Below are 22642 nucleotides of genomic sequence, written 5' to 3'. Positions count from 1 at the left end.
AGCGATTCCATCATCTCATCATAATCCATGATAATTATACGTCAACCTCTCTCTATACTTCTTTATACCCCATAAGTTCTCGATTTGTTGGACCTTGTAAGCAGATGCTACGGCATGGAGTTCGCAAAGATGTAGGATAAAAGAATAACTACATTTTTCAATATCGTCATTTCTTTTAAGGTAAATCTCTTTCCAACTCTTGTACATATATCATATCTACCAACGTTAACATAATTGCCATACATTAGCCATGTTGAGATATTTTGGTTGGAACATAATTTATGTAGTTACTATGATGAATAGTTAGAAAACTGATCTTCCCTTACATAAACTCGATTTTTGTATTATTTAGATCGTTGAAAAGAGAACATTTTAATTAATTCTGCGTACAACATTGGTCAGCGGATTATATTCAACTAGACGATCATATAGAATGAGACAAGAATTGTAGTACCTCCTGATACATTCCCCTTACATTCAAATTCTATTTGCACATCTAGGGTAGCATTTTTGATGGATTTGTTTTGACGTAAACAATCGATGACTACGAAAGAGCTGTAGGAAAGAAGTTCGCTCAGTTTAAGCAGCGCATTGTTATCGCAATTATAATATGATATATAACTTACGGAAACGTGTATATATGACGCCATCGTATGTGTAACGCCGTGTACTATTTTCACACAGCAACATATACAAATTCTGTTGTTACATAGATAATTATTTCTCATCGCCGTGTCTGAAAGTTGTATTAACATATAGATTACATATGTGTGAACTTTGATTTTGATGATGCGATAATCGAAGTTCTCTGCCAATATTTAAGATGTCAATAATATTGACAATTACATATTTCGCATAATGAAACCTATGATTTTAAAAATACAATGTTCGTCGCGTTGATTTTTTTTAATATAATTATGCAATGGTTGTTGCTTATTGTTTACAAGCTCTATCAATTTCTTTGTAAGAAAGTTGTTTATTGTGCATATCACCTGATCCGTTTAGCACGAATATCTCACACAGAATAGAGTTATCGTTGTCATCGTACGTATAGTTTGACGATAATTTCTTCCCCACGAAAATCGAGTATCAATTTTGATCCAAAATATATTTTAAATTCATAATACTCTATACGTGTGATATGTTAACTCGGCTCGGAGGCTCGTATACTATCTTGTCTTTCCTGTTTTACCCATTACTAGATGCGCAACTAAGTTTCCGGGTTTTTTTGAACAATGAAAAATAGAAAATCTCAAGAGGAATACAAAAAATAGTTTATTCAAAGTATCGTCCCTCGCTAGCTACACATTTTTACCATCTATCTGGCAATACATGAATACCGCGACGATAAAACGACGCGTCTTTGGACCGAAACCATTCATCCAACCAACTTTGCATTTCTTCGAAATTGGCCAAGTGTTGCCCAGCCGAGCCATACGCCACCGACCGGAACAATTGATAATCGGAAGGGGCCAGGTCTGGCGAATACGGCGGGTGTGGTAGTAGATCCCATTTCAGCGTTTTGATCCTGTGTCCTGGACGATTGAAGTGCGATGGCACGGAGTGTTGTCGTGCTGCAATATCACTCGTTCGTGTCTCGTGTCCCATTCTGGCCGTTTTTCGAGCAATGCATGGTTCAAATTGATCAGTTGTTGTCGGTAACGATGCGACCATTGAGTTTCGCTCGGTTTCAGCAGCTCATAGTACACGATTTCTTTCTGGTCCTACCAAACGCAGAGCATTGTCTTCTTTCCGAAGCGATTTATCCGTGCCGTACATGTTGATGTGTCGCCAGGTGAAAGCCACGTTTTTTTTTGGGATTCTCGAAATATATCCACTTCTCATCGCCAGTAACAATTCGATGCAGGAAACTCTTTCTTTCACGCCGCAAAAGCAAAATTTCGGAAGTGGCTCTTCGATTTTCCATCTGTCTCTCAGTCAACTCATGTGGCAGCCATTTTCCTTCCTTTTGAATTTTTCCCATGGCATATAAACGTTTGGAAATACCTTGGCGAGTCATGTTTAATATCTCCGCAAGTTGATCTTGTGTTTGCGTATCATCTCCATCCAATAACGCTTGCAGATCGGCGTCCTCAATTGTTTTTGGTCTTCCGGAGCGCTCCTTGTCTTCAGTGTCGAAATCGCCACTTCTGAAACGTATAAACCAATCTTTACAGGTAGTTCTCGATGGTGCATGTTCGCCCTAGGCCTCCTCAAGCAAACGACGCGCTTCAGCTGCACTTTCTTTCAAGTCAAAGCAGGAAAGCAAAGCTTCCCATAAATGCTGTTTATTTGGTACAAAACTCGACATCTTCGTTGTTAGAAAAAAATATTTTTGCGTTGCAATATGTGTTGGTATTACGACTGGTTATTATTAACAGATGTCCAAGCTATAAAAAACACGACTTCAGACATGTATGTCGATTCGCCATCCATGTGTGAAACCCGGAAACTTAGTTGCGCACCTAGTATTACGGGAAATACGCCATTCTTTTGTATTTGATGCCTTGTCCACAACTAGACTAACAAGGGGAGGATGCATCGACCGGGAAACGGTTTGGAACGAAACTTACGGAGTTAATAGTACTTGACTACTAATAACTCATGGTAATAGCATACGATGCAATACCTCTTCGTTTTCGAGAAATAACGGTCTAAAGAAAAGAGCCAACAAAGTGTATGAGTTAGTAAGAAGGGTATTCAACGAAGCGGCGTAGCGCAGTAGCGAAGGTAACGGACCGAGCTGACGGCTGAGGTTCGACTGCTGTATGGTTCTTTTTATTCTGTAATCATAAAAATGAAATAGAAAACATTAATAAATAATAAAACTGCGTTTCTTAAATATATTAGTGTTTGTTAAATATATTATTAATGATTTAAATTGCAAAAAACCGTAAATCTTGTCTATAAAATATATAGTGTATGAGAAAATTTTTAAATCATAATTGCAATGGAAATAGGAATAAAAATATATTATATTTTCGCTGGAGGACTTTTTGATAATAATTCATTACTCTCGTAAATAGAATTCGCATATACGAGAACATTAGTGAATTCATCTTTAAAATTTTCATTTTCAAAAATCTTCATTTTCTTTCTTCTAGCGATTCTACATCAACTACTTTGCTTGTTGAAGGATTCTCTGATATTGTTATGATATATGTAATTTAAATATAATTACCGAACTGCTCTGTGTCACTAGTAAACGCACATTGCTGCTTGCTCTACTGACGACTATTCCGGCGCTCGAATCATTTTGTCATTCCTAACGATCGTTTAGAATGAAACAAAGGAAGTTTTTGGAGGGGGATTGCCAGAAGAGATAAAGAGCTTCAACACAACATAGAGAGTTGCAACAGAAACAAATATTTTATATATACGATATAAGATTACGAAAAATTATCTCATACTAGTTTAATAGCACTCCTACATATTTCATAACAATATTTTTATTCCTATTCCATTACAATTATTATATAAAAATTTTCTCATACACTATATATTTTATAGATAAGATTTACGGTTTTTTGCAATTTAAATCATTAATAATATATTTAACAAACACTAATATATTTAAGAAACGCAGTTTCATTATTTATTAATGTTTTCTGTTTCATTTTTATGCTTACAGAATAAAAAAAGAACTGTACAGCAGGAATCGAACCTCAGCCGTCAGCTCGCTAGTCCTCGTTACCTTTGCTGCTGCGCTACGCCGCATCGTTGAATACCCTTCTTACTAATTCGTACACTTTGTTGGCTCTTTTCTTTAGACCGTTTTTTCTCGAAAATGAAGAAGTATTGCGTCGTATGCTATTACCATGAGTTATTAGTAGTCAAGTACTACTAACTCCGTAAGTTTCGTTCCAAACCGCTTCCCGGTCGATGCGTCTTCCCCTTGTAAGTCACTTGGGACAGCAATAAATTCTTGCACTGATCTTCGTCTCTGAAAGTGCGGGCACAACACTGCCTCCCTCCTTCAAAATTCTTCCGACAATTCTGAGAGATTCCAGGGAACACGACTTTGTTCCTTTTAATCTGTAGTATTGACTCCGAGACATTAACTAACTTCTTGTTCTTTCCTGAGCTGCTGTTGAAGGTTATAACGTCATTCTTCCACATTCCAATCAGAATCCAACAGTCGCGATTTAGCCAGTATTTCATCGAAATTCATTCTTTCCGAGGTTAAATGTGTTAACTAACTGAATCGTCCAAAATGCTGATTGCATTGTGTATGTCTCATTGTAATCAATTATTATATCACTTAGTCGAGATTTGTTAACTTTGCGATACTGTTTATAAGGACAACTATTGGGATTCACGATTCAATCTTGATTTCTATCTAAGAATAACGAAGGAGTAGAGGACCATGAAAATAGTAGAATCAGAATATCTTCTGATATAGATTACTAACGATGATATGGATACAAACAAGACAATATGACAATTTTGATTTGAAAGTTTGCTCTTTATAATACAGAAACGAAAATGTTTGTAATTATTTGCGATTTAAGGGAACATAATTTTATCTGAGGGTAAATGTAATAACGACTGAAGAGGGCCAAATATATGACCGAAATGTTTGTCATTTTATTATAATATGACGATTACTAAATTTTTATTATATAATTTCATTGTAATATGAAGTTTACTAAATTTTTGTTATGCAAAAGAAATACACATTCATATCATGTGCAAGCTCTATTGGCCATTACTTAATTCCTATAAAATTATAATTTTATATTGATATCTCCTTTCCAAATAATAATTCTAGTTTTAAAATTATCCCTTAAACTCCTATTTTTTTAATCTTACGGCATTTTAAAATTGTACGCATTTTAAAATTATACATAACTTCCCACGTAAATTTGTCGCTAATGTTATACATTTAATATTTTCATTCCATCCATATGCTACCAAATAAAAGTTACGAAAGAAACTTCCATAACGGAATGGTTACATAAAAAAATATCTGGCTTTATTTTATATATATAACCAAAACTGTTGTTTCAAACTGTCTTCCGCTACTCTATTACTTACTCTATTACTTAAATGATTTAGATGTTACTGCTCCAAGAGATATAACAGTTCATTACGCAAACAAACCTCACATTCCACTAGCTGTTCTAGGCCACTTATTCCGGCCACTTCTGTTCTCGTTCCTGCCGTTCCTGTTCTCACTCCTTGCAGCTCATGTATTGCAGTGCATCCGTTTCCAGAATAGCTGCTGAAGTCTCGCTAAGCGTATAACATACGTTTACATGCAAGATATCAAATCCGACCGGATTACATAGTACATCTTGAATAATGTTAATGCTTGCGATACTTAAACATTGAACACTTACAACTCGGAAAGTTTTCGAAAAAAAGATTTATAACAGTGTTTATAATAATATTTCAGAGGCGTCTCAATGTCAGTTATAAAGATATGTTATGAAAAGTAAAGGTTTTCATTTATAAATATCTAATAGACTTTTGTAAACTTTATCATTTTTATTTTGTATATATGTATGTGAACATATCTTAAATAAATCAATAAATTAATATTTTCTGAGTTAATTTGCCGTTCAGAAATTTCTGGCTTGGGCGTATACGTGATCGTGTGCGTACGTGTGCGTGAGCGCGCGCACGCGTATGTACTAGGTGCGCAACTAAGTTTCCGGGTTTCACACATGGATGGCGCTAACGACACATGTAGTCAACATACATGTCTAAATTTGTGTTTTTTTTATAGCTTGGACATCTGTTAACAATAACCAGTCGTAATACGAACACATATTGTAACGCAAAAATATTTTTTTCTAACAACGAAGATGTCGAGTTTTGTGCCAAATAAACAGCATTTACGGGAAGCTTTGCATTCCTACTTTAACTTGAAAGAAAGTGCAGCTGAAGCACGTCGTTTGCTTGAGGAGGCCTACGGCGAATATGCACCATCGAAAACTACCTGTGAAAATTGGTTTAAACGCTTCAGAAATGGCGATTTCGACACTAAGGACAAGGAGCGCTCCGGAAGACCAAACACAATTGAGGACGTCGATCTGCAAGGGTTATTGGATGAAGATGATACGCAAACAAGATCAACTTGTGAAGGCATTAAACATGACTCGCCAAGGTATTTCCAAACGTTTATATGCCATAGGAAAAATTTAAAAGGAAGGGAAATGGGTGCCGCATGAGTTGACTGAGAGACAGATTGAAAATCGAAGAGCTACATCCGAAATTTTGCTTTTGCGGCGTGAAAGAAAGAGTTTCCTGCATCGAATTGTTACTGCCGATGAGAAGTAGTTATATTTCGAGAATCCCAAACGCAAAAAATCGTGGCTTTCACCTGGCGAAGCATCAACATCGACGGCACGGCCAAATCGCTTCGGAAAGAAGACAATGCTCTGCGTTTGGTGGGAACCAGAAAGGAATCGTGTACTATGAGCTACTCAAACCGGGCGAAACTGTCAATGGACATCGCTACCAACAACTGATCAATTTGAACCATGCATTGCTCGAAAAACGGCCAGAATGAGACACGAGACATGAACGAGTGATATTGCAGCACGACAACACTCCGTGTCATCGCACTTCCATCGTCTAGGACAACATCAAACTGCTGAAATGGGATTTGCTACCGCACCCACCATATTCGCCAGACCTGGCCCCTTCCGATTATCACTTGTTCCAGTCGATGGCGTATGGCTTGGCTGGGCAACACTTGGCCAATTTTGAAGAAGTGCAAAATTGGTTGGATGAACGGTTTCGGTCCAAAGACGCGTAATTTTATCATCGCGGTATTAATGTATTGCCAGAGAGATAGCAAAAATGTGTAGTTAGCTAGGGACGATACTTTGAATAAACCATTTTTTGTATTTCTTTTGAAATTTTCGATTTTTCATTGATCAAAAAAACCCGGAAACTTAGTTGCGCACCTAGTATATGTGTGTATATGAAATATGTTAAAACTTGTTATTAATTTTCTATACTAGAAAAACAATATATTTAAATGAAACTATTATGTGTTTATATTTGAGACATAATGTATGTAATATACTGATTCTACTTTATAACTTTATATTCTTTATGTTATAGATGATAGTTTGTCGGATGACGATACGAGAACAACTGCTTTGTCATATACGCAAAAAACAATAGCAACCGAAGAATATAATAAATTTCAACGGAAATCGAAGACTTCCAAAAAAGTAGCTCGACAAGCACAGTTAAAGAGGTAACAAATACAATTATAATATACAAGGTGTCTCATTTTAATTTTCGCATTAAAAAATCTCGAAAATTATGAAAGATATTAAAAAAGCTAAAAGACATTTTCTATGATTTCGAAAGGGAAAAGGAATGGCATTATTAATTTTTTATTTGGAGGGCATTTTCAAGGACAGTTGAAGGTCAACTAAATTTTTTTAAATAGGAAGCCCAATTTTTTATTATATCTTCTGTTTCTACCAATTAATTTTAACAACTTTTGTCTGAAACATTTTTTATTTGCCTAATATTTTTTGAAATATTTAAGGGAAACTTGGCAACTTTTTGAACATTTAACTTACGATATTTCATTAACTATTCGTCGAAAGAAAAAATAATATTAGACTTTTTTACTTTATTTACTATCAAGAATATATTACTATAATAGTGCCCTAACTTTTGTTAATTTAATAATTTTGAAATTTCCAAAGGTCGATAAGTTAACAAAAGTTAGGGCACTATTATAGTAATATATTCTTGATAGTAAATAAAGTAAAAAGGTCTAATACTATTTTTCTTTCGACAAATAATTAACGAGATATCGTAAGATAAATGTTGGAAAAGTTACCAAGTTTTTCTTAAATATTTCAAAAAATATTAGACGAATAAAAAAATGTTTCAGACAAAAGTTGTTAAAATTTATTGGTAAAAAAGAAGATATAATAGAAAGTTGGGTTTTCTATTTTAAAAAATTAAGTTGACCTTCAACTGACCTCGAAAATTCCCTCCAAATAAAAAACTGATAATGCCATTCTCTTTCGCCTTCGAAATCATGGAAAACGTGTTTCAGCTTTTTTTTAATATCTTTCATAGTTTTCGAGATTTTTTAATGCGAAAATTAAAATGGGACAATTTGTATATAAAACGATTAAGAAGACTACATAACAAATTACACTTTATAAAAGAAGCAAATTCGCAAGAAGATAATTGGTATGTTTGTGCAATAATTGATTTGTTATTGTATTACACTATTAAAAATAAGAGTATAAGTTCTTTTATAGTAAATAATATACACTACATTGACAGGAAAGGATAAGAAAATCACAAATTAAAGAAGTTGATATATCAGATGTAGTAAAAAGAAATCCATTATTTTTGCATGAAATTGAAGGCTTTAATTACCATAGTTAGAATGATCCGATTTAGGTCAAATATGCGCCGTTTTGTTCGATAACTTGTTGCCATTTTGAAGGTAATTTCATTATGCCTCTCTCATAGAAGCCCTCGTCTCTATTGGCAAAAAATTGAGACAGTCGATTTTCACAAGCCTCTCTTGAAGCGAATTTTTCACCAGCAAAATTGTTCGCCATGGACAGGAACAGATGGTAATCACTTGGTGCCAGGTCCGGACTATAAGGTGGATGCATAAGAACCTTCCAACCAAGCTCCCGGAGCTTCTGGCGAGTCACTATCGATGTGTGTGGCCTGGCGTTGTTCTGATGGAACACAATTCCTCTCCTATTGGCCAAAGCTGGCCGTTTCTGGGCGATTGCTTCCTTCAGACGGTCCAATTGTTGACAGTACAGTTCCGAGTTAAGAGTTTTGCCGTAGAGGAGCAGCTCATAGTAGATAATTCCCTGCCAATCCCACCAAACACACAGCAAAACCTTTCTGGCCGTCAATCCTGGCTTGGCCACCGTTTCCGCCGGCTCACCGCGATTCGACCACGACCGTTTTCGCTTGACGTTGTCGTAAGTGATCCACTTTTCATCACCAGTGACCAACCGCTTCAGAAATGGGACGATTTTGTTGCGATTCAGCAGCGATTCGCAGATGGAAATTCGGTCCATGAGATCTTTTTTCGTTAACTCGTGTGGCACCCATACATCGAGCTTCTTTTTGTATCCAGCCTTATTCAAATGGTTCCAAACGGTTTTTGTGCAATCTTTAGCTCTTGGGCAATCGAAACAGTGCTTACATGACGGTCGGACTCGACAATGTCCATGATTTTATCGATATTTTCGACAATTGGCCTTCCAGCGCGTGGTGCATCTTTGACATCGAAATTACCGGAACGGAATCGACGAAACCAAAATTGCGCGTGATTGGCTGTTACAGTATCAGGACCATAAACACTATTCACATTTTCAGCCGCCTGGCTTGCGTTTTCGCCTTTATCGAAGAAAAACTGTAAAATATAGCCTATTTTTTCTTTGTTAGTGTCCATTTTTGACGCGCGCTCAAACAAAACTGAGTCAACTAATCACAAAACTGTCAGAAAAGTTTTTTTAGTACGAAATCTCATCTTTTTAACGCCATCTAGTGGAACCCGATCGGACTTATACAACGCGAGATGCAGATAACTAAAGCCGTCTATTGAAAAAATAATGGATTTCTTTTTACTACACCTAATATATATGTAATAATATATTTGAATATACATTGACATATTTAATATACATTGACATATTTAAATAAGTTTAACATTCATATATATATATACATATATATAAATTTAATAAATATGTGTATATACAGGATGTATAAAAAGTACCGGGATCGTAAAATATCACAAAAACTAAGCATTTTAGAAAAAAATGTTTCAAATAAAAATTGTAGGGTTTCAAAAGATCTATTTACTGAAATTATGAATTTGACCTTGGGTGGCATCGCCAAGGTCAGAACAAAGTGTCATCTTGAATTTTTTAAATGGGACCTCCTATTTTTTGTTGCATATTCTTATAGTTCTTCTTCAGACATTTTCAAAGCACTGTAACTTTTTCAACTTTGAGTAAGCCGTTTCGAAGTTATCAAGCTTTTCATGATAAGATGTCCAGCCAGCGGTTAGAGCAATTTCATGACTTGTATTTCAGACATATGTAATCTTAAAATAATACTACCGTACTAAATTAAAAACAGCACTAACATTCACCTTCGAATCATTTCAAATCAATTGCAATGAATTTGACTTGAAGTAGAACACATTACTTGATACGTGTTGTTTCAAACGGAAAAGATAAATGGTTTTTCTTACTAATTTTTCTTTCTTTAATTGAATTATCGATTTTGTTATCTAATTAATATAAATTTCTGTTTATTAGATAAGTCTTTTTGTTTCCTAGCTTATTCGTTAGACTTTACTTTTTCTTTTAGAGATTAAAATTATTCTCAAACGCTTTTGTAAGAATTTTCTATATTTTGCTTATTTCTATATATTTTTTCCATTTAGTTCATTTTAAAGTATTACTGATAGTTATTCATTCGTGTCAAAATTTCCATCTCGATAATTTTCATCAATTAAAATGCAACACCTTACCAAACGCAACAGAATATCTGTCTTGATGATGAGGAGCTGAGATGATAGATTAAGATCGTATCAAGATGTAAAGGATCTTTACAATGTAACTTTTCGAGATGAGAATAGCCCTATTTCGAAATCCACTGTTGAAAGAACTGTAAGGTGGTTTAAAGAAACAGGAAGCGTTAAAAGTCGTCTTTTAACAGGAAGGCTTGCCGCAGCAACAAATGAAAAAAAAATACTGGATGTTTTATGATCATTCATAGAGAATCCACAAACTTCTGTCTGCAGAACTGCTCAAGAACATAAGATAAACCCTATGTCTATGCATAAGATATTAAAAAGGAATAAATTTCGTTCTTACAAGATACGACTTGTTCAAGAGCTAAATGAAAATGATTTTCATCGACGTGTTCAATTCTGAAACTATGATAACAGAAATAGATGCAAAACCTGACTTTTTATCTAATATAGTCTTCTTAGATGAAGCAACGTTTCAATTAAACAGTATTGTTAATAGACATAATTGCAAATTATGGTCAGATACGAATCCTCACTGGATAAAAGAACACAATACGCAATATCCATAGAAATTGAACGTTTGGACAAGAATATTAAATAACAGATTGATAGAACCATTCTTTATTGATAGCCCATTCATATGATGACATGCTGAGAAATTAAATCGTCCCTGCAATCAACGCGATCATTGGTAAAAACTTTCAACAGGTGTGGTTTCAACAGGGTGGTACACTACTGTATTATGGACGAAACGTTCGTATTTATTTATCGTATTTATTTAGATACAATTTTTCTTGAACGGTGAATAGGGAGGAGAGGCATGATCGAATGGCTAGCTCGGTCAACGGATTTTATACCTCTTGATTACTTTCTCTGGGGTTATCTAAAAGATTAAGTATACAAAACTAAATTTCAAAATCTAAATGATCTACGAGATCGGATTCTTGATGAAGCGGTACTTATACTTAACGAATACATAGAAGGTGCTGCTTCAAGTTTCTATCATTGATTAGAACATTGTCAAACAACAAATGGTGAACAATTTGAGCATTTGATACATTAATCGCTTTTTCAATTGCTAGTTTTCCTTTATGTCCATCTTGCCTTAACTGGCTGGATACTTCTTTGATCTTGCCTTGGCTGGCAGAGTATTTCTTTGATCTTGCTTTGGTTGGCTGGATACTTCTTCGATCTTGCCTTGGCTGGCTGGATACTTCTTTGCTCTTGCCTTGGTTGACAGGATACTTCTTTGGTGTTGCCTTGGCTGGCTGGGTACTTCTTTGATCTTACAAGGGGAGAACGCACCGACTAGGAAACGGTTTGGAACGAAACTTACGAAATTAATAGTACTTGACTACTAATAACTCATGGTAATAGCATACGACACAATACTTCTTCGTTTTCGAGAAAAAACGGTCTAAAGAAAAGAGCCAACAAAGTACGAGTTAGTAAGAAGGGTATTCAACAAAGCGGCGCACAGTGGGACAGATAGGTCTTTTTGTGGACAAAAATCGCTAGACAGCATAATTCTTAACCGATTTCCATGTTTTTTTTTTAATTTACTCGCGATGAATTGCTCTACAATCGTATCGAATACGTTTCTTAAATTAGGCCTTCAATTCAAAATGGCGGACGCGCAAATTTGTCAAATGTATAAAACCTGTAAAATATCGAATATTTTTGGATTGGATAAAGTTGATATGGAATTTTAAGGCCTCCGAGATACATATGTAAGATCGAAATTCTCAGTTTTTGCTAGTGGAGAGGATCTGCAGTGACCCGATATATGTTATATCTGCCTGATATCCCCACATTATCAATGTATTCTACTAATGAGTTTGCGTATATATATTGCATATATATATATATATAATACATATATATATGTAACATATATTGCTGGATTATTTATGGGTTCCATAGTTTAACGTAAAATTCTGATATAGGTGACAGCATATCAAGTCAGTACTCAGATGAAAATAACGGATTAAAGTCAATCGTGTGAACTGGCTGTATTAATGATGGTAATACTTATCTCCTTTTATTCTGACGATTTCGTCATGTGCTAAAATGTTTAGTATATTTTTGTCCTTTTTGTAATTAAATAATATTTTGCAATATTATTTTTTATAATTTTATATTATTTTTCATACTTTTTGTATTTTGTTTTGTGGTTTTGTGGTTTTGATATTTTACTATGTTTTTCTGTTTAAACACTTTATATATACTTTGTTATATATTTAAACATCTATAACATCTGTGATATATTTATAATACATCTATAACACAGAATACTTATAACACAATTCATCTATAACACAACATATCTATAACATATCATATACATGGGGATGTCCCATTTAACCTGATAAATCGTAATATCTGGAAAACTACATGTCGGATCAAAAAAAGGGTAATGAAATTTGTTCGTCTCGAAGGGGGACATCCAATGATATCAAACTCGACATCCCACCCCACTCCCGGGGGGTCGGAGTGGGGGGCAACTTTGAAATCTTAAATGGGAATCCCCATTATTTATTGCAGATTCGGATTCTATGCCACAAAATACGTAAGTTTCGTCCGGAACTTTTTTTTTGATTCGTGACAGATGGCGCTGTGATCGCAAAAAATTAGATTTTCTGCAATTCTCCAGAAGTGATCATTGGATTGAAAAATCAAAAATATCTGTTCAATACTTTTAAAAATATTTTTAAAAAACATAATAACAGTTATTCCCCCCCATCCCCTCGAGATAGGATGGGTGGTAACGTTCAAATCTCAAATGAGAACCCACATTTTTCATTGCAGAATTAGATTTTAAGTGAAGTTTTTATGGAAACAATTTTTTTCATTCGTGATAGATAGCGTTGAATTTTTCCGAGAAACTACTTTTAGCGTTACCCAGGAACAACGACGAGGACGTAGTAGCTTTCTGTTCCCTTCGGGGGTGCTTGTTTTAGGTGAGTCCCCTCGCCTCTCACCATCGGGGTGATTTTGCATAATTAATTTGTTAGTGGCATCTCTCCATCGTCCGCGTCCATAGAACTTAAAAGACGATCATTATTAGACATTTACCTTTCTAATCAGGAGAGGTGCTTAATAAATTTTTTAAGAGTGTTCCGTGCCACTATCATTCTCTTCTGACTTTGCATCATGGATTATGTAACTGTGCAAGAAAAAATTGAAATGATTTTCATTTATGGCGAATGTACGAGAAAGTTTGAAAGTAGTTTCTCGGAAAAATTCAACGCTATCTATCACAAATGAAAAAAATTGTTTCCATGAAAATTTCACGTAAAATCTAATTCTGCAATGAAAAATGTGGGTTCTCATTTGAGATTTGAACGTTACCACCCACCCTACCCCGAGGGGATGGGGGGGAATAACCATTATTGTTTTTTAAAAATACTTTTAAAAATATTGAACAGGTATATTTTATTTTTCAATCCAATGATCATTTCTGGAGAATTGCAGAAAATCTGATTTTGTGCGATTACAGCGCCATCTATCACGAATCAAAAAAAAGTTTCGGACGAAACTTACGTATTTTGTGGCGTAGAATCCGAATCTGCAATAAAAAATGGGGATTCCCATTTAAGATTTCAAAGTTCCCCCCACCCCGACCCCCCGGGAGTGGGGTGGGATGTCGAGTTTGATATCATTGGATGTCCCCCTTCGAGACGAACAAATTTCATTACCCACTTTTTTTATCCGACATGTAGTTTCTAAATATTACGATTTGTCAGGTTAAATGGGACACCCCGTATATCTATAATGTATCTTAACAAACTTATATTGTAACATATTTATACATATCTTACTTATATTTATTGTAACATTTTGTCAAAATGTACAAAATTGTCATTTTACGTATAAAGCTGCTTTGTTTCAATTAAATAATAACTCTTTAGCTTCTGCAGATAAATCTTCCTCTTTATTTTTGGGTGTTATCCTTAGACTACTAGTTACCAGATCTGATGATATTAGAAGCTACTACATAACATCTTCATTAGTAGTTCGTCGCGACTGCATTCTGCTATGTTGGGCACGAGATTTTCTAAAAATCTTATTGCTTGCTTCTTGCTCTTCTCCCGAGAAGTAGCCAATGACAAATAGTACAAAATTATAAACAACAATTGCAAAATATTATTTAATTACAAAAAAGACAAAAGTATATTAAACATTTTAGCACGTGAAATTGTCAGAATAAAAGGAGATAAGTATTACCATCATTAATACAGCCAGTTGACACGATTGACTTTAATCCGTTATTTTCATCTGAGTACTGACTTGATATGCCGTTACCTATATCAGGATTTTACGTTAAACTATGGAATTCATAAATAAGCGAGCAATATATGTTAATATATACGCAAACTCATTAGTAGAATACATTGACAATGTGGGGTTATCAGGCAGATATAACATATATCGGGCCATTGCTGATCCTCTCCACTGGCAAAAACTGAGAATTTCGATCTTACATATGTATCTCGGAGGCCTTAAAATTCCGTACAAACTTTATCCGTTCCAAAAATATTCGATGTTTTACAGGTTTTATACATTTGACAAATTTGCGCGTCCGCCATTTTGAATTGAAGGCCTAATTTAAGAAACGGGTTTGATACGATTGTAGAGCAATTCATAGCGAGTAAATTAAAAAAAAAGCATGGAAATCGGTTAAGAATTATGCCGTCTAGCGATTTTTGCCCACAAAAAGACCCTTTTGTCCCACTGTGCGCCGGGAGGTTCCCGAATTTATAAGCCCGTCCACCTACTCATTTTTGGTGTTCCGTAGTCGTGCACCGTCTACTTTTGTCGTGGAGCGCAGAGCGGTAGTAAAGTCGCGAGTAGGCGTGCGAGGAAAAATTGTACCGTCCCGCGGGGATTCGGAACGTACCGACTCCCGAAAACCAATAAATCGAATTTCCGTAGCAATCGCGCCGTTCTTTTCTTCCTTCTCGCTTTCCCTATTTCCGGCCGAACCCATCCCGTCTTCCGACTTAGAAAAATCGCTACGAGCTACCGGTCCCGTCGGATTCCCGCTTTGCGATCACGGATTTTTGACGGTTGGAGTTGATGAGCGGTGCGGCTGTCCGCACCTGGCACCCAACCTTTTTTTTGCGGGTAAGAGACCGTGACGCGAGGACCGACGGAAATTTGCGGGCGTAAGGAAAATCGCGTCCCAAACTAATAACTTTTACCATTTTGAAGTCGCCACATTGAATTCGATTTTCGAACAGTTTATATTTTTGAAGTACAATTAGAATCGTTCCCTTTTAGGTTTTCGTCGTGGGAATGGAAATCCTTTTGATGTGAGAATGGAATTAAAAAAAATATTCCATTTTCTAGCATTTTTTTTTACTTTAGGCCGCCATATTTATTTTTCTTATGAAAAAAATTCAATTTTAATAACTACATCTAAAAGGGCGACCCTGAAAATCTAAGAGGACATAGTTTCACAAAAAAATTCCAAAATTTTGAAGGCGTGATTTTACTCCAAAGTTTACAGGAAATTGTTGGCCTTCTGGACATTAGTGGGTTAACTTATAATAATAGTTAATATGTATATATATATGATAATAGTATGTGCGTGAAATGGTTTTCGAGAAAGAATTCATGGAAAAATTTAGAAAAAATATAAAAAAATTAATCATTTTCGCACCTATTTGATCGTCATATTGAAATTGTGTATTTGATGGAAAATGAACTGCGAATATCGATCCCATTATTTCCAGTGATAATAAGCCATTGGTTATCCGAAATTTACGAATTATTGTGGAAAGAATACGACAATTTGTAAATTTTTGCAGTTTAGCTGTCATTTTATAACGAAAATGATAATTTTGACAAATTTAGAAAATATACCCTTAAAACAAAACTATTTTGGCCACCGATGGTTGCGGAGAGAGTTGAAATTTCCTAATATGTCGATGTGAAAAAAATATTTAAAAAAAATGATTTCGATTTTTTCGTGTTTTTTGACTTAAAATCCGCCATAACTTTGTTGGACTTTATGTTACATAAGTTCTGATAATGGATTCTGAAATGCGTAAAATTTGACGTAAGAAATGATATACTTATAATACCTTTCAATTTTTTTACACCTTTAACGTTGCAAATAATGTCCCTGAAAATTATGTTAAAAATGCGCCCGTCTGGGCGTTAATGGGTTAAATTGGGGCAGTTGTGAGCAGTATTTAGTCGAATCAATCGTTTTGTTGGGTGACAGCAGTTCATAATAGACGATTCCTTTCTAATCCCACCAGATACTGAGTATAATCTTTTTCGAATGTAATCCAGCCTTTGCGATCGTTTGAGCAGCTTTCCCGCGTTTCGACCATGATCTTTTTCAACTGACATTGTTGTAAACAATTCACTTTTCATCGTCAGTGAACATCCGCTTTAAAAGTGGTTCGTTTTGATGGCGTTTGAGCAGCAAGTCACAAGCTGAAATTCGATCCATTAAATTCTTTTTATTCAGTTTATGCGGCACCCAATCAAGTTTGTTTACCATCTCAAACTTCCGTAAATGTCTCAAAACAGTTAATTGGTGAATGTTTAGGTTTAGGTTATGTTCGCTCTCTGTAATCGTCAAATGCCGATTGGAGTTGATTAAAACCTTGATTTGGTCGACGTCAGTAGTGACTGACCAAACAGAGCAAGGAACATCTTCGAGATCAAAATCTCCGTAACGAAATTTCGCAAACCACTTCCGACACATATTTACGCTTACGGCATTCTCTCCGTTCACAGCACATATTTTTTTAAGTTTGCAACGTGTTTTTGCCTTTTTAGAAATAGAAAAGCGCAATGTACCGAAAATATACTTTTCGGTGCATTTTGCTTTTTCCGTTTTTTCTTCCATATTCAAAATATAATTAAACTTCGTATATGTCATGGATCTCGATAAATATTTTCTTAAAATATTGGCACAAATTTCAACTTTCATTTAATGTACGACACTCCATATGTTTGACAAATGTGCGAACGAAAAAATAACTGTGAACGATATCTGTCGGAATTTCACTACAGAATTATGCATAAATTCAATATGTTGATGTCTTATTTCCAGCATTCAATAAATTTCCTAGCCATTCTATATAATGTCTAATTTCACACATTGATGGTATCACATACATAAATACGATTTTTTATAAACCTGTTATATTACTTATTCTTTAATGTATTCAATTTCCGAAAGTTACATTCTACTTATGAAATGTTTATAACTTTTCAATATTAATATTTATTTATAATTTTTCAATAAATAATCAAAGACAACTAAAACTTTTCGAAATTATTTAGTAAGATGACCTTAGTAACATATGTCAAAATCAAGGTTATTGGAACTAATTTCATTTTTATGAATTATTAAAATGATATACAAAGTATCTCAAAATTGTCAGACATCAACTCTATAGGGACGTAGAGCTAAGCGTCGCGATGTCATCTTGGCGCTTTGACGCCGCACGCCGGTCAACACGAGCCGCATTACCGCTCAGCCTCGACGCACACAATTCGCCGCGGAGCGTCTATAGGCCGAGATGGATATGACAAATATCAAACTTTATGCGGTTACTACTAAAAAACTATACAAGATATTGCTAAATTTTTTTGTTTACTTTTTTTATAACTCCTAAGTCCAATTTTCAATCTCAGTTGAGACATTTAGAAAATGATTTGTCATATAAGGACGTGCTCGAATTGAGTCCACTGACTCATTTCCAATAATGCTTAACCTAATTTGTCAATTGTTAGCTACTATGTCTATAGAAATTTTCTTTTTTAGCTTTCGCGCAGTTGGTTTCGCGGTCATTAATTGGTTAGCCAATTCGTTTGGGTGATTTATTATTCTCTCATTATACAACTTAATTCTTGTTGAAATTTCCTCCTTAACTGTAGGTATCCTTAAATCATTGTGTATGATTTCATTTTTTATATACCACGGAGCATTAATTATTATTCGTAGCATTTTAGATTGAAATCTCTGTATTATCTCTATGTTTGAGTGAGACGCAGTGCCCCCTAATTGTATCCCGTAAGACCAAATGGGCTTCAGTATGACTTTATATAAGAGTAGTTTATTGTTAAGATTTAATTTAGACTTTGAGCCCAGCATCCAATACATTTTACATAGCTCTAATCCTAGCTGTTTTCTCTTAGTGAAGATGTGTTTCTTCCATACTAGGCGTCTGTCGAGGTAGATACCTAGGTATCTCACATATTCTGCCTGTGGTACCTCAACATTATTAATTTTTACTGGCGGGCAAGTGTTTTGTCTGGTTGTAAATGTGATATGTATTAATTTTATTTCATTTGCTTTGATTCGCCAATTATCCATCCATGATTATATTTTGTTCAGTCCTATTTGAAGAATATCAGTGGCAACAACTGAATCCGTGTGTGAAGCCAGAATCGCGGTATCATCAGCAAAAATTCCCGTTATCACATTGTGGCTGGTAGGCAAATCCGATATAAACAGTAGATGAAGTATCGGGCCTAAGACACTGCCCTGAGATACTCCTGCTTGAATTGGGTAGAGTTTTGACATAGCTTTATCATAGTTGACTAAATAGTGTCTATCGGTTAGATAGGATTTAAGAATATGATAATTAAATAAAAAGTTTGGTAGATTATTCTTTATTTTGTATAGCAGCCAAGCGTGCCAGACCTTGTCGAAAGTTTGGGCTACATCCAGGAAAACAGCAGAACAATATTACTTTTTCTCCATTGATTGGTGGATTTTATCTACAAGTCTATGGACTTGATCTATTGTCCCATGTTTATGTCTGAAACCGAATTGGTGATTTGGGATCAGCCCCTTTTCCTCAATATCAGGCATCAATCTACCAATCAGTAAGGACTCAAGCATCTTCGCAGCTATAGGCAACAAACTAATCGGTCTATAGGACCTGACTTCTTCAGGGGTTTTATCAGGTTTAAGTATCATCTTTATTTGGGCTACTTTCCATTGTATCGGGACAATATTGCTTCGCAAAACTGCATTGTAGATCTGAGTGAGATAAATGAAGCCAACATCTAGCAACTCTTTCAATATTCTCCCAGTAATAAGGTCGTATCCGGGAGCCTTTTTGCTTTTGAGTTTTTTAATAGCTCTCACCACTTCTAATTTCGTGATTCCCTTTATGCGTCCTTCTACAGTGTTTTGAGTATTTATTGATTCGATAACCATACTTTCATGCCTTGCATCATCCGTAGGGATGGGGAGAGAATACTGTTTGCAAATAATCCGCGAAAACGTTGGATTTTTCGATATTGCTACGAGCAGCTTCCATCGTCGCGTCTAAGTGGAGGAGATGACTTTTTAGGTTGTTTTAACTTTTTAGTAGCTTTCCACAGGGAATAATCGCTTACTGAGGTGGCGTCAAGTTGCTGCAAATATTCCTACACATTGAAATTCCACTCTTCGTTTAATAATCTTTTAAACTCTTTAATGGAGCGATTTAATCGAGTTTTAATAAAAGGACAGCGGGTTTGTTGCCATTGCTTTCTAAGACTTCTTTTTTCCGTTACTTTGGTAAGTATTGTCTTTGAGAAGGTCAGTTTGCTGTCTCTAGTCTGATGCATCGGGGTAGAATCCCATATAGCCTTTTGGATCGTGGAGTTAAATATTTCCACCGCGTTTTCTATGTCTTCAGTCGTTTTTAACGGTATCTTGATGTTAAGTGAAGTTTCTATCTTCTCACGGAAGAGGTGCCAGTCGGTCCTACTATTATGAAGCATGCACTTATTAGGTCTGGGTAGTATTTCACTATATAGAGTAACTAACACCAAAGAATGGTCAGAGGACAGCTCAAAACAACCCTTGCATTCAAAGTATTAATTCAAAGTAATAATTTGCCGAGATGTCCCTAGTTACACAGAAATCTATTAGGTCGGATATCTTAAGTTTATTCGTAGGCCAATATGTTGGCTGTCCATAGGACATCACACTCAGTCCCATCGTTTCCACAGCTCTGAATAGTTCGCGCTCCCTGGGCAGCGTGATTCGAGAGCCCCAAAATATATGCTTGGCGTTGAAGTCGCCTACCTCAATAAAACGGTTTTCCAAGGACTTGAGAAAGTCACTGTAGTATTTCTCTTTAATCGAGTGTTTCGGCGGGCTGTACAAAGCCGTTATAGTGATGGGACCATTTTAATCACTTATTATAACGCTGGTGGCCTGTATGTGTTCTTCCCGATATGAGTTTGATGGTGTTTTATTTTGTTATTTATGATTACTGCTGATCCCCCATGAGTTTTCCCGTCAGGGTGGTTTGTATTGTAGATACTGTAGTTGGGGATTTTAATGTAGCTTTTGTCGGTGAAGTAAGTTTCAGACACCAATATGATGTCAATGTTATGAATATTGAGGAATACTTTAAGTTCTTCACCATAGTGTGGGAGCCCATTGGCATTCCAAATGGCCAATTTAAGGTTTTTGAATTTGAGACAGTTTGGTCGTTAATTCAGTCAACAAATTATTGGTGGCCTTCATTTGACTTATTAATATTTGAATTAATTCATCTATGTCTTTTAGATTATTAACAGTTTGAGAGTTCATTTCTCGTTCAGAGCGATGTACTTGTCTTAAATTTAGATTTTCCGGGTTACTCTTTGCACCAGTTGCATCAGCGTAAGATTTTCTTGAATTAGTATTCGTTTGAGTAACCGGTATATTTCTTGTCCTGCTGGGTAAGTGCTGGGTATCTGGCTTTTTGTAATTCCTTGTAGACAGAGCATCCTTTATAATTGGCCGGATGATTTCCATTACATAGTATATACTTGACATGTTCGGATTATCCCTTTCTCGGACAGTGGGCCGTGGTATGATCCCCGGCGCATTTCACGCATCTTGGTTTACGGAATCAAAATCCACTAGTATGGCACCATATCTTTGGCACGTTGCACACTAAGGTATCAACCTTTTAGGTCTCGGCGCTTCGAAAGTTATACTGCAGTTTAGGAGATATTTCGTTTTATATATCTGTTTGTTTTCGAGACTTGGTTTTAGATCTATATAATACATGGGTAAAAGTTTTTAGTTCCTTATTTTTTATGTTCCACACATTTATTACCTGATGTCCCACTTCTTCGATTGCTGTTTTAATATCATTAGCGTCTGTCGATGGATGTATATTTTTTAGCACCACTCGAAAGCTCCTTTCCTGTTTTAATTTATATGTGTGGAACTCCGTGCCTTTTTCTTGAAGATTTTTTATGATAATCGTATAGGCTTGCGAGGTTTTGGGTTGAATTTTAACCTCCTCGTTTCTTAGGACTTTGATCAAGTGCTCATCCTTAGCTATCTTATTTAGGAGATCCATGAGAGGCTGGATGTTGCTCACACTATCAACATATATAGGCTTTGGTGATCCATCCAAAGGGACCATATCCCTTCGTCTGCTGCTCTTCAGTATCTAGGACATCAAATTTGTTGTACGTATTTACTGGGGCTCCTAACTAATAACTATTTAGCTTGGTTTGCTTATATATTCTGGTCTGATTTTCTGGACTATTCCGCTGTCTATTTTTATTTGTTACCTCTATCCACTTGTCCATTGTCTCAGCTGACATTGTTGTTGTCTTATCTCTTGTCATCTCCTTAAGAGTTGAGGATAGAGCTTCAGTTGTAACGCTTTTACGTGATGATGTAAAATCGCTAATTAAAGAGGAACGCTGTCTGTTAAGATATGAGGCTAGCGTTTTTTGTCCATAGTTTGGAGATTCCGTTTCGGTTGCAGTTGCGTGCGGAACAAAATCATCTTTTGCCTTCTTCTCTTTGCCGTTCACACAAAACAATGGTTGGCCCCCCCCCCAGAATCCTTGGGGCCTGCCTCCATGGTGGGTGGATTTTCCCCAGGATGTCTCCTGGGCTGCCACTTGGGGTATTCGATTCCGTTATTGTTTTTTCCATTGTCCGTAATGAGAATGTTTGCCAGTTTTGGTCCACCCCAGATATTTTTAATTTCCCTGGTACCCTTCAACAAGTTGACAGGCATTCCCCAATCCGCCACCTGGAGAGGTGCCCGATGGGGGACTAGTAACCCCACACGAGATATCGCGAAATGGAACAGGACTTTTTCGTCCCTCTCGCTTAACTCTATGCCCTTATGGAGTTGATGTGTTACA

At 35.7% G+C, this 22642-nt stretch overlaps 1 protein-coding gene across 1 annotated transcript in view; it reads left to right on the top strand.

Moving 5' to 3' along the window:
- Mical (Molecule interacting with CasL) overlaps window positions 1-22642 on the top strand; it is a gene marked incomplete at its 5' end in the record, with an annotated part of 449478 nt that overhangs the window by 310898 nt on the left and 115938 nt on the right. The window contains one exon of the mRNA XM_025298111.1: window positions 7078-7216. Within this exon, the coding sequence (XP_025153896.1) occupies window positions 7078-7216 (139 nt within the window). The remainder of the gene's footprint in view (window positions 1-7077; window positions 7217-22642) is intronic.

The sequence above is a fragment of the Harpegnathos saltator genome, unplaced genomic scaffold (assembly GCF_003227715.2).
Source record: "Harpegnathos saltator strain DR-91 unplaced genomic scaffold, Hsal_v8.6 scaffold205, whole genome shotgun sequence".
NCBI classification, from domain to species: Eukaryota; Metazoa; Arthropoda; class Insecta; order Hymenoptera; family Formicidae; genus Harpegnathos; species Harpegnathos saltator.
The sequence above is the reverse complement of the archived record's forward strand: the minus strand, read 5'-3'. Positions and strand labels throughout refer to the sequence as shown.